Source organism: Gracilinanus agilis, chromosome 2 (assembly GCF_016433145.1).
Source record: "Gracilinanus agilis isolate LMUSP501 chromosome 2, AgileGrace, whole genome shotgun sequence".
NCBI classification, from domain to species: Eukaryota; Metazoa; Chordata; class Mammalia; order Didelphimorphia; family Didelphidae; genus Gracilinanus; species Gracilinanus agilis.
This window is the reverse complement of record NC_058131.1, coordinates 638786998-638812431: the sequence shown is the minus strand read 5'-3', so window position 1 is coordinate 638812431 and position 25434 is coordinate 638786998. Positions and strand designations below refer to the sequence as shown.

Genomic DNA, 25434 nt, shown 5'->3' with positions numbered 1-25434 from the left:
ATTTTTGAGTTGCATGCCCAATTCATTGATCTCTGCCCTCCTTAATTTGTTAATATATGCACTCAAGGATATAAATTTCCCCCTTAGTACTGCCTTGGCCACATCCCACAGAGTTTGGTAGGATGTCTCATCATTGTCATTTTCTTCAATGAAATTGTTGATTGTTTCTATGATTCCTTCTTTGACAAATTGGTTTTGAAGAATCATATTATTTAATTTCCAATTAGTTTTTGGTTTTCCTGTCCAGGTGCCCTTACTAATTATTCTCATATATATTTTTAAATTGGGTTATTTGTGGATTTGCTTAAACAGAATTGTTTGTATTTGACTTGTTTTTATGGTTTTCAGATCTCTTTGGTTTCTACTGGCTTTTAAAGAAAACTCAGAAACCCAATCAGCAAAATTTTTTTAAAGAAAACCATTCATGAAATATTTTTCTTTTGAAAATGCTAGACTTGTGTGAATACATTCTCCCATATACTCAGGTTTCTGTAGAATAAATACTGAGCTAATGCATCTTCTGGGGTTGAAATCTGTTTATAAATCATAAATATTTTTAATCATGATTGATTTATGGATGATCATCTTTCTGATGAGTTTAGATGAATATTTTGAGAAATAAGTTTTAGCTTTATTGTATACATCTTGAAGTATGCATTTATTCTTTTGTGAAAGAGGAAAGTTTAATGACAAGCTATTTGTTTAAATCCATATGAAATATTGGTATATTTTGCTCATCCTCTAGTAATATGATCATTAAACAAAATGAATATGTTAGTGATTAAGATTAAATGCAATCATTTGAAACATGGATGTTTAATGATATCCATCATTTCCAAAGGGACAGACATATGTTTAATCACTTGAATTTCTCCTAAAAAATGCCAAATCTGTGAGAAAAAGAAGAGACTAAAGTGAGTTTCTTCTCCTTGTCTGAAAAGAGTTCATTTCAGCTCATCATACCAAACTTGGTAAATATGAAGATTTTGCCTCCTTGTTGATAGTTCATTTTTCTATTAGAGATAGATGGAACTTTGGTCATGCTTTTTTAAAATTAATTTTATCAATAGAATTTATTTCCAAGTATCTCATCCCCTGGTCCCTTCCCATACCCTAAAAAGCATTGTTTACCAAACATATGTATTCATGTAAAATCTTTGGTGTTTCCATTCTTTGGAGGTTAACATTCATAAGTTATTCTTTAAATATTAAATTTATGGATTTATGTAATGTTCTCCTGATTCAACTTATTTCTGTCTTCATTATCTCATGTAATAATTTCCAAGTTTTTAAAAAAATTAATCTGCCCATAGTTTCTTACCACACAGTAGTATCCCATGACATTCACGTACCACAACTTTTATAGCCATTTTCCAGTTGATGAACATCCTTTCAGTTTTCAGTTCTTTTCCACCACAAAGAGAGCTGCTACAAATATTTTGGAACATATTGATTCTCTTCCTTTTCCCCTGATCTCCTTGGGAAACATCTAGTAATAGTATTGCTGGGTCTAATGGTATATACAGTTGTATAGCTCTCTGGGAGTAATTCCAAATTGTTCTCTAGGATGGTTGAATCAGTTTGCAGTTCCACCAACAGTGTATTAGTGTCCCCATTTTTCCACATCCTCTCCACCTTAACCACTCTTAAGATACAAATCTCCCCAGTTAAGATTTGATAACTGTTTTTATCATTATCTTCCACCTTTATACAGTAACTTGACCAGCTCTCTACCCCTGCCTTAGAGACATGATTAAATTCTCTGTCTCCCACCAAGGATCTATAGCAGTGATTCCCAAAGTGGGCTCCACCGCCCCCTGGTAGGGACTGTAGTGATCCAGGGAGCAGTGATGGACACAGGTGCATTTGGGGGCAGGTGATAGTATGTGATAGGGGGCGCTAAGGAATATTTTTTCTGGAAAGGGGGAAGTAGGCCAAAAAAGTTTGGGAACCACTGATCTATAGTTTTGGTGAGAAGACAAGGGGCAGGACAGGCTTCTCTCCTGAATTAGTGTCCAGAATGCTGATCTACACACATTCTCAGAATACTGGGAAAGATATGACTGGCCAATGGATATTGCAAGAATAGGGTTAGTACACACAGTGGTTCTGATATGAGTTCATTAGTGCTATCTCACACAAAAGCTCTGCTCTACAGATAATTCCATAATAAAGCTGGAAAAAAATCAGGTCAATAGTGAGCCCTGTCCTGGGATTGTTTGGGTCAGTAAGATGCTATCGGTAAGGGAGTGACAGCTTGATAATTTCTTCTCAGGACATATAAATTGTTCTTTAGCATGTGAGATTATTTAATTTTGGCAAGACACAAAGTATCTCCCCTAATAATAATAACTGGATTTCCATAACATACCAGGATTTGAAAAGCACTTTACATGCTTTTCTCATTCAATTCTTACTACAAATATGAGAGGTAAGGAATGTAGATATTATTCCCCCTGTTTACAAGACAGTGAGCTACACCTGATGGATGCTTAATAAATGCCCGTTGTATTGAATTGTCCACATTATCAATATGATTTGACATTGGTCTCTGACTTCATTACCAGGTGCCTCAAGGCATCCCTAATTCTCTTCCCCTTATCCAGTTGAGTGAATTAAACATTCAAATCATGAAGTTAGGGATTAGGGATGAAAGTATTAAAAAAAAACAGTAGAGGACTGTACAGAATAGTTTGGCTCTCCAATTTGACCTTTTACAAATTAAAAATATTTAAGAATTAAATATGATAGATATTGAGGCATTTTAATGGACTCCTGCCATGATGGATTTCTTTGAAAGTTCAAATGTTCTCTTGATACTCCTATAATTATACTTATGGTCAGATAATTCATAGGATCCCAGGAATCTAAAATCCAGAAGGGAACCTGAGAAATTGTTAACCTTCACCTATACTTGAACAAGAACCTTTTCTACAAAATACTTAATAAGTGGCCATCCAGTCATTATTAGAAAACCTCTAGTAAGAGGGCAATCCATTATCTCCAAAAGCAACTTAATATACTCTTTAATATCTTTAATTCTTAGGAAGATTTTCCTTCCATCAAGTCTAAATTTCCTTTTTTTCTCAATTTTCCTCTCTTTTGCTATCACAGATTCTATGATGGGTCCTGTCCTTGTAAGATTCTTATCATTTCCATTCCAGTACCCTGTTCTCTTCTTGTTGTTAAAAATTATATCCATTGCAAACTTTATTAGTCACCATTTCCTCTACATTTTGAAAGTTAAAATGATCATTAAGATAGATCAAGAAATTATCAGCTTCACCGTTTTTGACATAGGGGTTCTCCAACAGATATCCAGATAATTGTGGTCCCCATCACTACTATACCATGTGGCTTTGCATACCTTTGATTCTATTTCTCAGTTTTCTGTTTCCTTTTCCTCTTCAAGGGATCTCTATTAGATACTGTAAAATATTTTTATATATTTTTATATTGTCAGAATTTCTTCTATATCTCTCCCCTCCTAGAGAACCATCCTGTATAAGTATTTTTCTAGTCTACTTCAAGAATATTTTATTCTATTTCTGCCTGTATTGACCATTTAGATACTTTTCCTCATTCCACCCCTTCCTTTAAGTTCCTAGAGCACATAACTACATCTTCTTAACATATAATGTTACTCCGTTCCTCTACTCTACTTTGTTTGCAACCTCTTCTATTCCTTTTGAGTAATTATTATAAGATTCTTATCCAGAAAGTAACCACAATAATCATTATCAAACTCCTTATTTTGCAAAATAAGAAAGTGAAGGATAAGTCAGGTTAATGATTTAGATGTTTAAAGTTATACAGGGAAAAATCATTGATCCCAAATTTGAACCTATGACCTTTAATTCCACATCAAGTTTTCTTAATAAGCCCTAAAATATCAAATGTGACAATCATCATATACCTAACTTAATATAGAATGGCACAATACCTCTTTGGCATTGCTACAATTAGAGGATCTCTCATTAGGAAAAGTTAGGTTTTTAAACCAAATTTACCCTTGTAAAAATGGCTTGAAGGACATGTCACACAACTATGTATGAAGCCCCTCAGACATACAACTAAAGCTTTGATAGTTTGAGATATGTCTTCTTTTAAGAATTCTAGATTATCCTAAAATGATGGACTTCTTTTGACCTTTATTTTTTAAATTTGTAATTCACTTTTGAAATGTCAAAGAATTAGGGAACTGGATTCTTAGAGATTATCCTCATTTACGTAGTTCAATGGAAAGGGTACTAGATTTGGAGTTCTAAGTTAATTCAAATTCTGTCTCTGTAATATAAAATCAATTAATAAATATTTATTAAGCTCCATTACTATACGCCACACTGAGCTCAGCAGTGGGAAGTAAAAAAGAGACAAAAGCTAGTCCCTGTCCTGAAGTAGCTTATAATTGGGGAGACAGTATGAAAATAAATACAAAGGAAGCTACATACAGGATAAATAGGAAATTTTCAGCAGAGATTTAAGGCACTAAAATTAAGAGAGGTTGGGGGAAGACTTTCAGTAAAATATGGAATTTTAGATGGAATTTACTTAAAGAAAGTCAGAGAAGTCAATAGGTGGGATTGATAAGAGTGATTGTGGGATGGCAGAAAGATAGGAGAGGGCTAGACTATGAAGAACTTTGAGTAACAGCAGAGCATTTTATATTTGATCCTGGAAGTGATTGGGAGCCACTGGAGTTTACTGAATATGGGACTGACCTGGTCAGACCTATTCTTTCAGAAAACCCCTTTGGTGCCCAAATGAGGATGGACAAGAATGGGGAGACTTGAGGCACTCAGATCCACCAGCAAGCTATTGTATAATTCAAATGTGATGTGATCAGTGTCTATACCAAAATGGTGGCTGAGTCAGAGGACAGAAGGAGACATATTCAATAGATGCTTCAAAAAAGAAATCAACAGCACTTGGCAGCAAGCAGATTAACTATAGCAGGGGTTTGGGGGGAGAAGGCCTAGGTTGAGAGATTGTGAGGAATCCAAGGTGACTCCTAGGCTGAGATACTAGGAAACTGAAAGGATGATTTTATTCAGTATTTTAATAGGAAAGGTAGATTTAGGAGGAAAGCTAATGAGTTTTCTTTTGGACATGTTGAGTTTAAGATGTCTTTTCGATATTGAGACTAAGATATCCAAAGGCATAAGTTAGAAAGGTTAGATTAGAGGTCAACAGAGAGGTTAGAATAGAATAAATAGGTTTAAGAATTGTCTGAATTTTTATGGCAATTAAATCCTTGAAAACTGATGAGACTTGGACAAGATACTTCATCTCTTAGACCTCAGTCTCTTTATTGGTAAATAAGAATTCTGGAGAAGATGTTCTATCAAGCAATTCTAGTTCTAAATTTATGATCTTGGGATTTTAATGTTGACAGAACTGGGGCCCAGAGAGATGAAGCACTTTGCTTAATATGACCCAGTTAGCTTGTAGTGATGCTAGGACTAGAGTAGAGATTAGTAGAGATAGAGTTCAATGATCTTTCTTCAGACACTTAGACTATTTTGCCTAATTCCATAATCACAGTTAACAGGATCATTCAAGCAAAATCCCCAGCTTGATCTGAGTGAACTGCTGAGGTTCCAGAAAAAGAAAAGCCAGCCTTCTGTTTCATTTCCTAACACAGGCTGTCTACACAATTGTTTCTATTATCCTTGCTACTCTTCGAGGGGAAAAAAATGTGTGCTTCCCAATTTGCCCATAATACTATATTGCTATGTATATCATTTAGTTCAGGCTAAATGGAGAATTCTGCGTGGTTGCAATTATTTTTGTAAACCTCACAATGAGAAGCCTGGAGGCGTAGAAATGCTCAGTGTTTGGACAGGCTAGTTGTTTCAGACAAAGGCATTTAGAGTGGATCTTCTTCTCTATGCTTTTGTCCTCCTTGCACCACTCTTCTGTTAATGTCCTTTTGAGTATAGAGGCAAAAGAGCCATTTTAGTCTATGCTATGTTTATTAAATTAGCATTTCTTCATTTTGTGAAAGATTGACTTTTTGTTTTTGCTTTACCTATTTCCATGCTTAACCATGCAATAAAGTTACAATTAAGCCAAATAATTAATTTAGATTAAATTAAAATATCTGTTTGGAATGTTTTCTATTTGTAGGAGAGGCCAGTGCTTCAACCATGTGGGACAATAATGCTTGGACTTACTTCTATGATAATAGTACTGATGGAGAACCTCCATTTCTGATCCAGGACTTCATCCACGCCTTTGAGCCAAATGCAAAGCTCATAGTCATGTTGAGGGATCCTGTGGAAAGGTTAGTCACTTATATCCTTTCATATTTAGGGTAAAAGAAAGCTAGGCTGGAAGAACAGTACATCTCTTCTCAAACAAATCTGTCTTTCTTGTATTGGAATTTGACTTCAGAGTTATTGTTATTTCTTATGTAAATGTTATTCTTGGGACATCCTCACTGTGCCCTAGTTTAAACAAATTAAAAATTGTTTTCTTATACATCACCACTATTCTTTTTGATTTCAGGTCCCAAATGATTTGAAATAGGGGAATGGTGAAATTCCATGAGTACTATTTGGATTGATTCAACATAACTGGAATAAGAGAGGAAAGAAATTCCCAGTAGAATTTGGAGATTTGTACAATTCTCAGAATCCAATGACTTGCTTTTCTCCCACTAATTTACTTGACTGCCTCAAGTCCTAAATAGGGGTAGGGGACACCAAGAGGAAAGAATACGATACAATTTTCTTTTCCTTTATTTTTCTTTGTGTCTCCCCCTTTGTCTAGTACAGTATTCAGTAAATGTCTGGAAGAATTTGGAGTAGCCTAATTTGTTCAGATAAAGCTGAAAGATAAAGTATCCTTCTCCAAACATTGTATACTGTTAGCTGATCTGTTTGCTTTGAACTTTCTTTAATGAATCCTTTTTTCTGATATATTATGAGCATTAAGTATTTAATCTTGCCCAGGAGGTACATAAGTGGCCATCCTATCTTGGAATATATAAAAAAGAGAGAGAGAGAGAAGCTGGGAATAATCTGACACAAGGACTGGGTTTGGGGTTAACAGATTTCAAAAGGTTCAGAGAATGGGTAACACATGAGCTAAAATTTATAGGCAAAATCAGTCCAGAAGGGATTTTGAAAACAAAGTAAGAATCATTCATTCTCCTTAGTTACATTGGGGTAGAAGCAAAATGAAAGGCAAGATAGGACCATTGCTTGGGACTAGTGGATTGATGACAAAAGATAACTGGGAGAAGTCAGAGGTGCTCAACTCCTATTTTGGTTTTTGTTTCTTTTCTGTCAAATGGAATGATACTCATTGCGGGACCACTGACAAATCACTTCCACTCCCCAGAGCCTCAGGCTATCATTTATATAATGCTTTTTAGGCTTTAGAAGAGCAAACCTCATTTTATCCTCTACCCTTGGAGATAGGTCCTATTATTACCCTCATTTTATAGATGAGGAAACTGAGGCAAAGAGATTAAGTTATATGCTCAGGGCCACACAGCTAAAGTGTCTAAAGAAAGATTAGAACTCAGATCTTTCTGAACCCAAGTCCAACACTCTATGGGTACTATGCCACTTATTGCCTCTAGAAATTACCCAGCAACTTTTACTGCATTGGGAAAGGAATTTTCCATAGTGGAGTTCCTCACACTGATGAAATAACAATTTTGGACATCCTTTCCCTCCAAAAGAGTATGTAATTATTGGGTTATATACATTGGTATGAGTACTTAAGTATGTAAATACCTACATTATTAGGCATTAGTATTTTCTATATTACATTACTATATAGTATTTTCTGTATTACAAATGGAAAAACTGAGGCCTAAAAATGGTTATGTGCCATTTAACACCATGCTAGTTAGCATTTATATACTGTTTTTTAAGGTCGACAGAGTGGTTTACATGTATCATTTTATCCTCAGAATCATTATTATCCCTATTCTTGAGATGAGGAAACTAAGGCTGAAAAATCGTGACTTGTGCAGGGTCATACATCTAGGAAGTTATTTGAGACACATTTCAAACTCACTGTTTTCACATTTAAAGTCTAGTATTCTTCCTATATAGCTGCCTTGACAACAAAATACACATTTATTAAGTACCTCTTCCATTCCAAATACTATCCCAAGCACTAGGATTCCAAAGACAAAAACGATAGAGCCCTTGCCTTCAAGCAGCTTAAATAATAACAATGATTTATATAGTAGTTTGGGAGATGGTGTGGCCAAGTGATTTGGAGTTAGAGAGACCTGAATTCAAATTCTGCCTCATACCCTAGCAAATCATTTGAAATATTTCATCTATGAAATATAGATAATGATTGGACATGTTATGTAAAGCATTATGCAAGCCTGGAAGTGCTCCATTCAATTTGAACAATTTGAGAATGCTGTCTCATTAGAACCTTAACAGCCACACAAGACAGGTACTGGAGGTGTTATTATCCCTATTTTCCAGATGGAGAACCTGAAGCTCAGAGAGAGATTACATGGATAGCCCATGGACACAGAGCTAGAGCAGAGAGTCAAATGGTGTTTTCTCACTCTAATTCTAGCACTAATCATACCTAGGTAGTGTTTATTATAGTTCATTTTTGTATGACATTTGGCCTTGGAATATTAAACCATCTGGTCCAATTTCCTAGTTAGCCTTGTTCTTCATGCATCTTTTAACTGTGCTCAATGGACAGTGGGTAGGAAACTCTTTCTAGCACCATTCATAGCTCATGGATGTCCAAAGATAGGTATTTGCCCCATTTCTTTGGCAAAACATGTTAACCCCACTTAAGATGATATGCCATTACGAAAAATCAATAGTGCTGTCATTTAGGAATGATTACATAACTGGTAGCATAGAAAGGAAAGACAACAACCAGACTGACCTTGCCTTGACTTCTGAGGTATTTTCACAGCTGTCCTGCTTCCCTCCTCCCTGATCCACTTGCAGCTGAGGTTGAGAAGGTTAAGACATTATGTCGGTGGTGTTCTCTTTGCTTATTAAACTTGTAGTGATATCTGTCCAATTTGCCTTCACAAGAAAGGAAAAAATCTTCCTCAGTTTCAAATTATGGGGACAAGGGGAGATAGAGACAGTGAGAAAGGCAACAGAAAGGGAGAGGGAGAATGAAGTGGGGGAATGAGGGAGAGAAAGAGTAAAAAGAAAGAGAAGAGAGGAGAGGAGGAGGGAGAGAGGGAGGAGGGGGAAATGGAGAGAGAGACAGAAGTAAAGAGGAGGAAGTATTTGGGGAGAGAGAGAGAGAGAGAGAGAGAGAGAGAATGAGAATGAATAGGAGAATTAAATATTAAGGAAGCATCTGGACAAGAAGAAATGGGAGGAACTTTGTACCCAAATTCTTGGATGTAGAAAGAGAGCCCAACATCCTTGAGGATGCCCCTCATTAATTTCCCTCATCATAACATCCATTTCATTAACTGAACTTCAGCAACTTAGAGAGAGACCTAGGTCAGTTGCTCTTACAATCTATGCTGGCCCAGTCCAAGCTACTGAGATAAGGGAAGATATCTAATCAGGGTGAATTTTAACTTTCAAATGGATTTTACTAATGTCAAAATTCTTTATAAATGGGCTACTTAATTTAAATGACTCCAGTTTAATTTTATTATACACACAAACACCCCTATTTTATTTCATGCAAAACCCCAGATTAGGCAAAGGTGTTTTTGTTTTCTGGTCCCACACACTTATAGGAATTAATTTGCTTTCTTTTTTCTCTTTCCTGATTCTCTACCTATTAATAAAAGTTCATGGATACATGCCACTTTAAGTTTATTTATTTAATAATAATAATTTAGAATATTTTTCCATGGTTACATAATTCATGTTCTTTCTCTCCCCTCCTCACCCCCTTCCAGTAGCCAACGAGAAACCCCCTGGGTTTTACATGTGTCATTGATCAAGACCTATTTCCATATTATTAATATTTACACTAGGGTGATCATTTATAGTCTACATCCCCAATCATATCCCCATTGAACCATATGATCAAGCAGTTGTTTTTCATCTGTGTTTCTACTCCCACAGTTCTTTCTCTGGATATGGATAGTGTTCTTTCTCATAAGTCCCTCAGAATTGTCCTGAATCATTGCATTACTGCTAGTAGATAAGTTCATTATATTTGATTGTGCCACAGTATATCCGTTTCTGTGTATAAGGTTCTCCTGGTTCTGCTCCTTTCACTCTGCATCAATTCCTGGAGGTCCTTCCAGTTCACATGGAATTCCTCCAATTCATTATTACTTTTAACACAATAGTATTCCATCACCAACAGATACCACAACTTGTTCAGCCATTCCCTAATTGATGGATACCCCCTAATTTTTTAATTTTTTGCCACCACAAAAAGCACAGCTATGAATATTTTTGGTATTTGTCACTTTAAGGGAGCATGAGTATTATCACCTCTGTTTTTCAAATGTGGTGGAAGAGTTTTCCTAGGTTTGCAAAGCTCATAAGTGTCTAAGGTAGAATTTGAACCCAAGCCTCTTGAATCTTGAATTTGTTTTCTTTATGGCTTGCCATAGTGCTCCTTCCTGAATTGGAGCTTAATTGCAGTAGCAACAAGGGAGCAATATGGGCTCCATCTGTGCACTGGATCTGACAGCAAGACCTCCTACACACATATTTCGTGTGTGTGTGTGTGTGTGTGTGTGTGTGTGTGTGTGTGTGTGTGTATTATGTATATGCTTTCTTTGAGTGTTAAATCCACTACCAGATGTTTCATTGTTTATTAAAATGTTATGGAACTATGAAATAAGGATTTCCTCCTATTGGAACACATAGCTCACGGCCTGACTGAAATTGCTGGCTCCATTCCTGTCCTAGTTAGATGACAAGATAATAAATATTGTCAGTCTAAGTCCATCTGGGTAAAGGAAACATTTCAAGTGGGCTGGATCAGAGTTCTCCTTTGTGTATCCTGTTAACAGGCCATTAGTATTCATTATTTGTTGCCTGAAGTTGTTCTTTTGCAGAAGATATCTTGGTCTACTCAAAGGCAGTTCTATTTGGCTAAGATTTCTTTGGATCCATGTATCTGCACACTCTTGACCCTTCCTTCTACCAGTGACTTGGAAGCAGACTCTTTCTGGCCTTTCATTTTATATGCCACCCTATAAGATTTGTATCTATCCTTTATATATATATATATATATAATGACCCTGGAAAAAAAAGCTGAAAACATCACATCCAATAATCAAGTTCAACCAAACCTAGGAAATCCTTCAAATTCTAACTTCTTGTTGTTCAGTCATTCAGTTGTATTTGACTCTTCATGACCCTGTGGCCACAGCATTCCAATACTGTCCATGGAGTTTTCTTGGAAAAGATACTGGAGTAGTTTGCCATTTACTTCTCCACAAGCTTTAACTAGGATAATCACTATACTTCTGAAGCAGGTAAACAGTCAATCGGTTTTCCAGAAGAAATACAGAACTGTTCATGTAATAAAATGGGTCAATACTAGAGTCTGTGGCTAAAGCCCCTCTTAAGTAGGAGATTGTGAAAATTTAAAACAAAAACTAAGCTTTTCTGTGCTAAATTGCTTAACTTAAAAGAAAAAAAACTCTTAACTTTTAAATAGAACATACTTTCTTTTAGCTAGTTTCTTAAATTGAAAAGTACTTTCAAATTGAAGAATCTCACTTTAGCTTCATGTCTCTTCATTTGTAATAGAAGTGATAAAATGAATGTGCCTTTAATTCAAAGATGATGGTTACAACCCCCATTAAACATGAAAAATGTTTGTAACTCGCTGACCCTTCTAACATAATTACATTATTTTTTTTTCATTTAAGAGATATTTGGAGGAGAGTCATATACTACCTACCATCTGTTAAGGAATTTCCAGTGTCTAAATTTCAGCATACGTCTTTTTCTGATCTTTATATCCACCATGAAAATGAGCACCAAAGGAATTTAGTTTCAGGATTGATGATTTTCAGGAATATGGAGACTTATGGAGGCCAAGTTAAAATACAGAATTATATTTTAGGTTAAAAAAATTTCGAGTCTAGAAATAATCTACATTGTTTTCTTCATTATATCATAGGAAATGATTTTAATCATCATTGAGCTAGTTAAATAATCAATCCTTTTATGAAAGTGAAATACAAATGAGACTTTTGCTTTAATAATACAAGTTGTCCTAAGACACACATTCATATGGGATTGGAATGGTTTGTGTTAGGCATATGGGAAAGAATACAGTTCTCATCTTTGCAATTATGGTTTCTTTTGTGATCAGGAAGCTCTGGAAATTCAGATGTAATATTGAAAAAAATCTAGATCTCAGCTTTGATTCCTGTAAAGATCAGCTTGTTCAGTCATTGACCACAGGCTGCCTATGTAACCCTAACTAACCATTACAAAAACAAGTTTCATTTTAGAACTGATAATGACACATGATACATATGGGCTTTCAGAGCCCTAAGAGAAATGGCTCAATCCACATGTCTTACTAATGATTAATTGGCAACATTACTTAACACAAAGGATATCTGATTATTGCCATCTTTGTATTTTTTTTCAGTAAATCTATGGGCTGGTAAAATTAAGGTTCTTATCTGCAAGCCTAGTTTTATGGATCTTCTCAATATGTTGAGGCTTTCTCCTTGATATATTTGAAAAAGAGAAGCTTAACTCGGCATCGAATAATAGACTGTCATTCCAGACACTTGAGAATTTTACTCCTGCCAATATACTCAAGGCATGGCTAGATAATGGATACAGCATGTCTGTATACTTCCACTTTCTCTTCTGTGTAACCAGGATAGCAGAATCTAATATAGGTGGAGAGAAACTGCCAGCATAAAAAGAAAGACATTTATTTTGTGCCTCAGAATTAACTGTTGGAGTCATTTTACTATTTAGGGAAGGAATCTTGATTTTTTTTCCCCCTATCCACATATTGAAAACCCACCTTCAGAATGCTCATCTTCAGTGTGCACCTGGAAGCTCATTATTTATCCTTAGTGCCACCACCATCTTCTCAGGAAGAGAATATGAATCTGATACTTAACAAGTCATGCATCATTCTCTCTGTGAAACATTTACATGACTATGAAAAGAATGCTGATGGATTAATTTTAAATGATCCCCGAAGGGAACTAGAAGGACTTCATGGATAGATAGTAGGAAAAAAATGTGACAAGAATAAAAAGGCACAATAGTGTCAGACTCTTACCCCTTCAAGAATGTTTGGCAGCCAAAGTATAAAAGGGCCCAGAAGGGAGCAGCTACAATATAGCATTGCCATTCGACTGGTAATTTTTTTATGCATTCAAAAATTGTACTTTTCCAAGTATTATTGTTATTCTTGTCATCAACATACTCTGTAAATGGAATAGGGCAACTTTGATACACTTGGGATTCCGAGTAAACTCTTTTGTAGCTCAGACATCAAAAGGCTGCCAAGAAGGATAGGTCTAATATTTAATAATTATGCTTGTTGAAGGCAATTACGGACTAGCTGACTGTAAAGTGTGTACTTATCGATAGGAGAGAAAAATAAATGCTCTGAAAACTTACTATTTGTTGGCATGTCAGAAAAGTATGACAACCAGCATGCCTTTTGTCCTTATTTTTCAGAGCATGATCTGGGTGCCACTTCCTACATCAGGGCTTTCTTGTGATTCCTTTCTACCTCTTGAAATTTGGGGCTGTTACTTTGTACACATTTGGTATTTCTTTGTCAACATAACATGGTGAATCTTATTAATGTAGAATGTAACCTCCTTGAGGTCCTCTGCCGCCTTTTTGCCTTAATACCTAACACAGTGCTTTTGTGTATTGCAGGCATGTAACAAATAATGAATTTAATAATGAATCAACTTATTCAAAGTTATGGCAGGGAGCTTCTTGTTAAGAGATGAAGAAACTGTCATGCTGAGAGGTGAAGGGAATTAGCTAACAGTTAATTAGTTAGCAGTCAAGTTTTAGGGAGAAGAATGATGTCAAGACAGCTAAGTAACATGGTAGTTGGAGTGCCAAGCCTGGAGCCAGCAGGACCTGGGTTAAAATTTGATCACAGTTACTTCCTAGTTATATGATCCAGGGCAAGTCACTTAACCTTAAATGCCTAACCTTGCTCTTCTGTCTTAGAATTATTACTAGGACCTAGGTTACTAGGCTGAGGGTTTTTTTTTTTAAAAAAACTGACATTAGTTCAATAAATATTTATGCCCCTTGTAGGTAGCTTCTTATGCTAGGGGCCAGATGATATATAAGGAATGGAGCACAAATCCAGCCCTCTACCATTTTATAGTCTACTAAAATTTAACAAGTGTTTGTTGAATTTAATTGAAAATACTTTAAGAGGAGGAATACAATATACAGACAATTCAGTTCAAGTTAAAAAGCATTTATTGGGTTTCTGCTTTGTATAAGGCACTAGAGATACCCCTCCACACACAAAAAAATTAAAAAAAAAACTCTTTGCCTTCAATGAGCTTCAGTTCTGGAACGAAGGAATGAATGAAACATAGACACAAATGAGTTAAATGAAGGGACTGAACTTGATAACTGATAAGGTCTCTTCCATTCTTATAGCCTATGACTTTAAGGATACCACCAGGAAATTTGAAAGGGGAGAAAGCACTAACTGAGGAGAGTCAGAAAAGGGTCAATAGAAAAAGCGGGTTAATTGACTTGAGACCTGAAAGAAGAGTCATGAGAGGCATGGAACAAAAGGGAGTGCACTCTGGGTATGGGAGTACATATATGAAAAAGAGGACAGAGAGTATCAAGTTCACAAAACATCTAGCAGTATAATTTAACAGGAATGTGAAGTTTTTTTTTAAGAATTAGGGCATGAAATAAAGTTAGAAATCTATACAGGTCAGATTGTAGTCATGGACTTTAAATGCTAGATAAAAGAGAAATGGAACCACAGTAGGATTTTAACAGAGGCACTTATGGTTATAGCTATATCTTTGGGAAAATTTTCTAGCAACTAAAGAGAAGATAAGGAAGGGTTTCAAGAAAAGGGAGAATAAAGTTAGGAAGCCAATTAACAGACTTGTGTGGTAGTCCAGGAAAGAGGTGACATGGGTCTGAACCAGAGTAGTAGTTGCTTGAATAGAAAGGAGGCAGATGTAAGAGATGCTATGAAGTTGGGATTGACATTACTTGGGAACTGATCACGTGCAGAATGAGAAATAGACCAACAGAAATAGAAAAAGGTTGGAGGGAAAAGTAGATTTAATTAGGAGAAAGGGTAGATAATGAGTTCTATTTTGGATATTTTGAGTTTGAAGTACTTATGGTACTTTCAGGATGAGATATCTAATAGGCAGGTGGTAATGCAGGACACCATGGTCCTCAAGTGGAAAACTAACTTTGACTTGGGAGTCATCTGCTTAGGGATAATATTTGAATCCATAGGAGCAAATAAGATCCCTCTGGGAAAGTGTGCAGAGTAGAGAAGATGGTCCAGGATAGATGCCTAGCAGAGAGTCACATTAAAGGGAAAGGACGTAGACAATGAATCTAGCACTGGAGATGGAGGAGAGAGATGAAATCAAAGAAAAAGAAAATGTTGGTGGGAGGAAGTAGGTTGTCAGTAATATCAAAAGCTTTGGAGGGGTTGAAAAGAATGTAGATTGAGGAAAGACCATTGAATTTAGCAATTAAAAGATTTTGACAGTTTTAATGGTGGTAGTGGAATTAGAAAATGAGGTTTCAGGGGGTTGAGAAGCGCTCTGAGTGGATGGTGAGAAAATGGAACCGAAACAGTGTAGGCCATTCTTAGGATGTGGCAAAGAAAGGAAAGAGAAATTTTAGATTATGATGTGAGAATGGCAGACTCAAGTGAAGACTTTAGTGATGAGATAGAGCTGAATACAATTGCAAGCTTAGAAAAAGAAGCAAAAGATCTGAGAGGAGAGAAAATGAGAACAACTTCAGAGGCAAGAGTAAAATTGAAAGTCAGTGAAGATAGAGTACTGATTTGAGATGTGGAAGAGGAAAGATAAGAGAGCTCATGATGGATTGTCTCAATTTTCTCACTAAAACAGGAGACAAGGATTTCTGCTTTTGAAGATGGGAGAAGAATTTGGAGCCTGACAAGAAAAAGTTTGGAACAGCTACTGATAGGAATGAAATAGGAAGTTAATCAAGGAAGAATAAAAGCTTTTCTGTATAGTAGTGAGGAACCAGTTGAGATGAGATGACATGAATTTCTTGTAGACTAAATTAGCATGGTAGTGTTATGTGATCCAATAAGGGAGGAGGTGGGCTTGAGGATAATAATATTGAAAGGGCAAGGAGAAAAGGGAATTCAGGGTGGAGAAGGAAATATAGTTTAATTAACTAACCATAAGGACAAGAATGAAAGGTAAAAAGTGATTACAGAGCAGAGTGATAGATTAAGAGGGGAAGAAGAGATAGAGGAACATTCATGGAGAATCATAACATCATAGAGCTAAAACTGGAAGGACCTTCAGAAGCCATCCCATCCAACCCCCTCATTTTATATATAGAAAACAGGCTCAGAGAATGTAAATAATTTATCTGAGATCATACAAGTAGGGTCAGAGACTGGACTATCGGTTTTGGGTAAGAATGAATAGATTTATGAAGAGTAAAGAAGAGTGAGAGATGTCAGGTTTAGAGATTATAGGGCCAGCACTATTACGGATGATGAGAAGATCTAAGACATGCTTCCTCATGCTATATAGTATGTACAAACTGATCAATGACAGTGCCAGGGTGTTTGAGGAGATGCCAACATTTTTATTAAACTCCCCAAATAGAAAGCCAGGGGTTGTGTTGGAGAGACAGTGAATGATCCAGGTACTAAACTCCCTGAGAAATGATCCATAGGTCAGTAGATCAGGCCAACAAGGTTCTATGACACAAGGGACTATATAATACATAATAAAGCCAGTTATAAGGCACAGTTATAAGATAAATAAGGAGGTAAAAAGACTGAGGACAAAAATATTTTAATCAAATGGCCTAAAGACCACTCCTATCATTTGACAACATAGGAAAGCTTCATGTTTAACTTAATTCATATCTATGTTTTTGGAAAATGCATATTTCCTATGCTTTAGTACAATGGGATTTAGTGTCACAAAGGCCCCGAGAGGGTCATGTAACCCAGAAAACGAAAGACCAGAGAGTTCAGACATGCTCAAAGTAACACAGAGTTAGGATTTTAATCTAGGTGTTCTAACTCCAAATACAGGTCTTTTTCCACTGCATTCTATAAGGTGAGTGCTCCAACTTCCACCCTCCTGCCCTGGGACCCCTTTTCTCTAAAATAAAGGGAGAATGACCTGGCTGCCAGAAACAATGATTCAAGCTGCCTGGTAATAGGCTTTCTTTTTGTACATCTAATACAAGGAGAGTCATATGTATGTCTGACACATACCTTGCAGTATACACACGCTGTTCCCCCAAATTTGGTCCAAGGCTATCAGGGACCCTTGTTAAGTTCTGGGTAGGGAGCAATGTATGTAAATTATTTGCTAGGATAAGTCAGCAGCATCTAGCTTTCTGTGCCTTCTCTCCCAGACTCCCTAAGATTTATGTATATTATACTGAAATCTGGTTACAGTGGGGAAAGCCACAGTGAATCATTGTTATTGTTAGGGTAAACAAAACTATCCAGAAATCTGCACATTTGAAATTACTGAAAGTGATGCCTTGGCATCAATACAGACTTTTCTTAAGCTTCTTAAGGCTCTGATTTGAATAGTATTATTTGCTGACCAACTAACATTCTGAGTGCCATCCAGATATTACAAAATATCATTGAATATTATTTCAGAGACTTCCTAAAAATTAGGGGGTAGCCAGCATCTGTCATTTCATGACTCCTTATTCTACTGTGGTTGTGAATTTGGGAGAAGAGAAAATAAAGGTGCTTTGGAGGTTAATTTGGCAGTAACTTCTCCCAGAGGTCAGGAAGCTGACAATTTATTTTTCATTTGGATATGTATGAAGTGTATGAGAGGCATTGTTGAGAAGTGACTAGATATCTTGAACCCAGAGACAACAAGACCTAGGTTCAGTTTTTGCCACTGATATATACTGGCTTTGGACCCTCAGTTCCCAAGGTCATTGGTGTCTAGCTCAAATAGAAATTAGGGCTACTAATCCATACATAACAATCAATGCAGGCTGCATATTGATTGAGCTTTAAAATACAAATCTCTCTGTCTCTGTCTCTGTCTCTGTCTCTCTGTCTCTCTCTGTCTCTCTGTCTCTCTGTCTCTGTCTCTGTCTCTGTCTCTCTCTCTCTCTCTCTCTCTCTCTCTCTCTCTCTCTCTCTCTTTCTCTCTCTCTCTCTCTGTCTCTCGTTTTATTGTGTTTTTATTTATTTTGTTAAGTCTTTCCCAATCACATTTTGATCTAGTTCAGGCCACATTTGGAAGTGTTACAAGTACTGGGTCATGTATCTGACACCTCTGTTTCAGGCAATTCTGCTGACCTGCCTTGATAGAAGGAGTTTCCTCATCTGTTAACTCCCTGTACTATCACAGGTGTAATCCTGCTCCCAATCCCTAAATAAAATAACCAAACAGGGGGGAAAAACTAAGCTTTCATTTAAGAAAATTAATAGATATTTATTAAACTAACCTGCTCTTAGAACTGGACTGAAAGGTGTGGTCAAAAAGAGGAAGAAATATCCAAAAATGTAGAGACAAGTTTTGTTGTAACCTTCTTTGAGAAGTTTAAGTCCTTGTTGAAAAATCAATAATATATCCTCAGGTAAAAAAATTACAGAGGGTAGCTAGGTGGTTGAGTGAATAGTGTGCTGGGTCTGGAGTTAGGAAGATTTGTCTTTTGAAGTTCAAATCTGGTCTCAGACACTTAGTAGTTGTGTGACCTTGAGCAAGTCACTTTACCCTTTTTGCTTCAGTTTCCTCATCTGTAAAATATACTGGAAAGAAAATTACAAACCACTCCAGTATCTTTACTAAGAAAACCTCGAATAGGGTCACAAAGAATTAGATATGATTGAAAATGACTGCACAAAAATAACTACAAAATAAGGCAACATTGTATAGTTGTCTGAAATAACTAGTACATTACATGATAATTAGTATAAGTGCTTTAAGAATCATTCAGAAAAGGGGAGAAATATTGTGGCCCAGAGTTAGGGGGAGACATACTTTTTTAAATCATTCTAAAGCATTCTCAATGTATTGCATTTATATTTTGTCAAATTTTTTTCTTTCTGGGAAATATGATTAAATAAGCTGCAGCTGGATGGATTTCCAACAGCTTAGGGTCTGTGGTTTTTTTTTATCCTCTAGAGTTTAACTTGGAACATGAGTTAGCTACTTTGAAAGTTTTAGGTCTAGAAGAAAACTTGAAATGCTTCTATACTGGTTACTCTATCCTTTCTCTAATTTCTCCTTGGAAAACGATCTTGTTGGTGTTTCTTCCCTAGCTTAATTGTGTGACCATGGACAAACTACTTTATCATTTTTGACTCACTTTCCTCATCTCTAAAATGGAATACTTCAACTAGAAGATCTTTCTAAGATCCATTTCAGCTCTAAATCCTATGAAATCCATGATCTTTGATAGTTTATATAAACTCTTTTGTCACCATAAGCCTCTTATAAATGTTAATTACTGTTATTATAATCATAAAGTTCTGGAAATGCTAGCATGATTTATGATGTGAAACTTTTTTCATTAGCACCAAAGTATGGTAAAATATCTGTTATGTCAAACTCAGAAATAATGGTACAAGGATCGCCTTTCAGTAGTGGGAGGGATCAACAATATTTGAAATAAAGTATATTTTAAACAGTATTGAGGATATATTCAGAGGTAAAATCCTTTTGGTACATTTTAATTGACATCTCTGATGTCTTCACCCCATGATGTCAATGGCCTTCTTTGAAAATGATGGATGAACAACAACAACTTTATTGATATCTCTTGTTTATGGAGCAGCTAAGTTGCATAATATATTAGATAGAGTATGGAATCAAGGGTAAGGAAGTCCTTAGCTCAAATCCAGCCTCAGACACTTACTATGTGACCTTTGCCGATCCCTAAATAAAAAAATAAGAAGGGGGGACGGGGGAAGCTATGTTTTCATTTAGCCTCTGTCCATCTCAACTTCCTCATCTGTAAAATAGGGATACTTCCCAGGTTTATTTACAAATAGAATAAGATAGTATCTGTAATGTAGCTATCATTCTTTTATATAACCTATATTTACCATTGTAGCCCTGCTTCAGTCATCTTTTATTTAAAAAGAATTTTTTAAGCAGTAAGACTAAAAAAAATGCTATCTGTAGTCCTTTAATTCCAAAGTATCCCTCTTCTGTGGAGAAGAGAAGAAAACATATCCTTATATCACTTCTTTGGGGTCATTTGATCATTATAATTTCACAACCTTCAATTTTCCTTGCTTCTTATTGTTTCCCATTTATATTATCATGGTTATTGCACATATAAACTTTCTTGGTTGTCTTTGCTTTACTTTGCATCAGTTCATACCTTCCTATGTTTCTCTGTATTTATCATATTCATTATTTTTATAGCATAGTAATAATATTCAATTACATTTGTGTGCCACAATTGTTTTTTAGCCTTCCCTCAATTGATCTACTTTGATTCCAATTCTTTTCTGCTACCATAAGTGCTACTACAAATATTTTAGTGTCTTTTGGGCTTCTCTTTTTATTCATTGACCTCTTTGAGGTGTATGTGCCTAACAGTGGAATCTCTGAGTCAAAAGTTACAGACATTTTTGGCACTTTCTTATAATTCCAAATTACTTTCCAGAATGGTTGGGCCAATTCACAGTTCCACCAACCAACAAGGTTGCTAAAATAACAGGAGTACAGAATGCATAGAATATATTTTGACATGTTTGGAATTGCCATTGGAAACAGTCATCACCCATCTGTTCAAGATGATTTGAGAGTAAGAAAATGAAGAGAATTTGACTTGAACCATTTGAGATCATAGCCAACTCCCATTATCCTTGGGGACTGGTGGTGGGGACAATTATAGCAGTGTTCTTCAAGGACATTCTTACTTAGCTTGTTTCTCAAGTTCCTATAAAATAAGATATGAGCAATGACTTCTTTATAGCACAAAGGAAAAATGATTTCTCTTTGCCTTCTTCTGGGTACCCCTCAGAGAATTCACCTCCCAATTCCTCAGGTACTCTAGCAGTGGCCAAATGATGTAGGTCCCAAAAACAGAAAGGGAAAATAGGGAATTGACCAGAACAATAACAAAGCAAAGCCTCATTAGAATTTGACGTTTGAATAAAAAAGAAAATTATGTGTAACCGTAATCATTCTAAAATCAGCATTGACTTAGGTTCATTTCAGATTTCATTGCTGATATCAGCAATGAACTAAAATTATAAAAAACAAAGGAGATAACAACCACAAAGCACTTGGCATAATGCCTAAAATATTATAGGTATTTAATAAGTGCTTATTCCCTCCCTTTTCTTCCTTCTTTCACAGGTCTCCTCTTGAATAAATCACTGATTATTTAAAATCTCTGAGATTCTAAAGGCCACAATGAATTCTTTGGGTATATAAAAGGATCTCCAAGAATCTAAGAGAAAATATTCTCAATCTCCAGGGTGGGGGAGAGGAGAAATGCCTTAGTATAGCTAAGAAAAGCAGTAAAGATGACTCAGAAATGTCAAAGCTATGAGTTCACTTTATTGCACCCCTAACAAATGAAAATGAATAATCTCATGCTGGGATGACTGAGGGCTTGACTTATGTGTGAATTAGTTGAAATTTTCAGGTTTTTTTCCTAAGAAGGCATGTCTTGGTCTTTGAGGTAGTAGGCTCACTGAAATTATGAATGAAAAATTATTTTGTATTCAAATCAAAATTTTTAACAAGAAGGAGCAGATATTTGATTTTTTTTTAATTCTGGTCATCATATGCCATTGTAAAACAAATACCTTTAGAAGGAAAATATGAGTATGGCAAAAAATGTTCAAGTCTCCATCCAGTGTCCCCTTGTATTTTAAGCAGCCTTCTAATATAGGTAAGAGTTTTGGAGAGTTCCTTGGAATTTGTTGTCGTGAAGTTTGACACTTCTCATTGAGTACAAATCTTTATATAATTTATAGAGGTTTACTCATTTTCATTGACACTATGAAATCTAAATATGACTAGACCTGTTTTGAGAACCATAAGACAAAGGATTGCCTTCCAATTGCCTGCCTTCCAAAAACCTTGGAATAAACTATTGGAGCTTCATTCTGGGGTTTTCCAAACATTATTAGATAAGAGTACTTACTGTATGGTTCCTGTAACATAATGGAGATAATCCAGAGAGGCTTTGTGCCATAGCTGAATGGAACATAATTCATTTCTCTGTCATTGCTAGAATAATCATTTAAATATGTACAGATGACTTATCCATTGTACAGATGACTTAGCCATTGTACTTTGCAGATTCCTGGAGATTTGGAGAATTAATTCATTTAACAGAATTGTTTTTATTATTTGGTGTTGATGACTTTTTATTTTTAGATCACATTAATTTGCAAATATATTATCTCTGTTTTGCCGAGCAAACCTTCCCTTATAACCAAGATCTAAAATGACAAAGTTCATAAAAAAAGCAATTTGGTAAAAATAGCCAACACATTAACTTGTCTGACAAAACGTGTAATTTTCCACACTTATAAACCCCTACCTCTGCAATGAGGGAGGAAGTTATCTTTTGTTCTTGTTGTTGTTCAGACACATCTAAGTCTTTCTGACCCCATTTGGAATTGTTTTGGCAAAGATACTGAAGTGGTTTGCCATTGCCTTCTCTAACCCATTTTACAGATGAGGAAACTAAATTAAGTGAACAGAGTTAGATAACTTGCCCAGGATCACACAGCTGAACTCATGAAGATGAATCTCTCTAACCTCATGCCCGGCACTCTATCCACTCCGCCACTTTCTAATCTTGGAGGCTAGCCTTGCTCATTATAATTGCTTAATGTTCAATTTTTTATTCTTTCTGTTTAGATTAGTTTTTGTTATTTTTAAGTCATTGTGCATAGTTTTGCTGATTCTTCTTCTCTCTGATTTAGCTCATATTTTCCAATGTGCCTTTGAATTTTCAGATTGTTTTCTCTTCTTCATAATGCTGTACAACTTTTAGATTTTAAGCATTTAGTTTGTTTTAAATCCCTTACTACCAGAAAAAAGCTACAGTAAATATCTTGGTAGATATTGGATCTCTCAGCCTTTAGCCTCTTTGGAGTATATGTCCAACAGTGGGATCTTTGTGTAAAAGATTATGGACATTTTAGTCAGAATTTCTAGCATAATTCCAAATGACTTTTTTTCTTAAACCTTTATGTTCTGTCTTGGAATCAATACTGTTTATTGGCTCCAAAGCAGAAGAATAGCAAGAGCTAGGCAATGGGAGTTAAGTGATTTTCCCAGGGTCACAAAGCTATGAAGAGTCTGAGGCCAGATTTGAACTGAAGACCTCCCATATCTAGGCCTGGCTCTCAAACCACGGAGCCATCCAACTGCTCCCTAAATTACTTTTTAGAATGGTTGCACCAATTCTGTCAACAATGTATTATTAGTATATGCCTATTTTCTCATATCCCTTCTGACACTAACTTAACTTTTATTATCTATGACAAATTACAGAGTATGAATTAGAACTTCCCAGTATGGGCATTCTTTTATTTTCATTATTCTAGTATTCATATTTTGGAGCAATCTTTGAATTGTTGTTAAAAGCTTTCATTTCTTTCAACAACTATTTGTTCATCTCCTTTGGCCATCATCCATTGAGGAATGATTCATAAGCATATATATTTATGTTAATTCCTTATATATCTTGTGTATCAGACAACAACAAAAATAACAGTAATACAAAATAATTAGTATGTACATGGTGCTTTTAAATTCACAAAGTAATTCATAAGTGTCTTATTTTATCCTCAACATCCCCATTATACAGATGATGAAATCAGGATTCATGAGTGAGGTGACTTGTCCAGCATCATATAACTAGTAAATGTCTGAAACTGGATTTGTGATATTCCTAACTCTAGGTCCAGTATTCTGTGCCATCTCATTGCTTTTATCAAATAAAAAAATACTTAAGAAGTCCCAACTACATGTTATGTTGTTATTATTGTGTTAGATGCTGTGCAAAGAAAGGTATTTGTATGCATGGATTTGTTATCTTTTTGATGTTGGCATGGTCTCCAGTGTTGCATATTGTAATATATGCATATCTGTCATCTGTTTTGGATCCAATCCAATCTAATAAAAATTATTCAGTGCCTTCTATGCACCAAGCACTGTGCAAGGTGCTGGGGACACTATTAACAGAAAGACAGTCCTCACCCTCAAGGAGCTTAAAATCCAATGGGATGGGAGAACATACACCTGAAAGGAAGGAGGAAAAGGGAGGGAGACAAGACATCTGGGAGTACCTGGCACAAGAGTATCTTGTTGGAACCAGGTAAAGCAGCAGATGCAGGGTAGAGTGAGGATAAAATGTTCAGTTTCTGTCCTTTCTAAAGGAAGGCATTGGGAGGAGTTTGGTACTTTATCTTTAAGAAAGGAAGCTGAGAGAGGTGATGCCAGTCAAGGTTGGAGTTAGCAGGCTACAGATGAGATTAGAGATAATGAACTCAACCTGGGAAGAACATATGGGCTGCTTTCAGAGGTATTCATGACCATTAAAAGAAAAAAAAAAAGATGGCCTGGTTACATAATAATGGACAGAGTGCAGTTTTTATGAGTATATACACAAAAGGGAGAATAAGGGGACCTGTGTTCCAATCCTACCTCTTCTACTATTGTGCTTAAATTAGTCAATCTTAAACAAATTCTTTAACTTCTCTGGCCTTATTTTCCTCATCTGTGAAGTGAGGGAATTTGGGTACATAATTATAAGGTATAGATGTACAAGTATAATGTAGTAATTAATTCTCCTTCTACAATGAATGACTTGATTTTTTAAAAAGTTATTCATGTATATATGTATGTATAAATGTATAATGAATATTTTGTAGAAATGTAACATCAGAAGAATAACAACACTCTTCTTTCTTTTATAAGACAGAGGCTTGAAATAGAAATTATCTATGATTTTCACAGTCTCTACCCTGCAATTGGCTAATTACAAAGTCTGACACCATGTTTTAGTAGATGGTTTGAAAACAAAGCATAGTTTGAAGCTACTTAGAAAATGCAAGAAAAGACTTCTGGTACAAGTTTCAGACTAATATAAATGGATTAAAGATCCTTACAAAAATAAAATTTCACATGAAGTTGGCAATGGTTTTTTAATATTTTTATTTTATTTTTTGCCAATTATCTGTAATAAAATATTTCCACACAAGTTCCTAAGTTACATGATCAAAATTATCTCCCTGACTTCCTTCCTTTCCCCCTTCTGTGCTTGTAGGCAATTTGATCTGGTTAT

The 25434-nt window shown here is 35.7% G+C and overlaps 1 protein-coding gene across 1 annotated transcript in view; it reads left to right on the top strand.

The window, feature by feature from the left end:
- The window catches only part of CHST15 (carbohydrate sulfotransferase 15), a 51625-nt gene that overhangs the window by 9693 nt on the left and 16498 nt on the right, over positions 1-25434 (top strand). The window contains exon 4 of the mRNA XM_044665667.1: positions 6130-6286. Coding sequence (XP_044521602.1) covers positions 6130-6286 — 157 coding nt within the window. The remainder of the gene's footprint in view (positions 1-6129; positions 6287-25434) is intronic.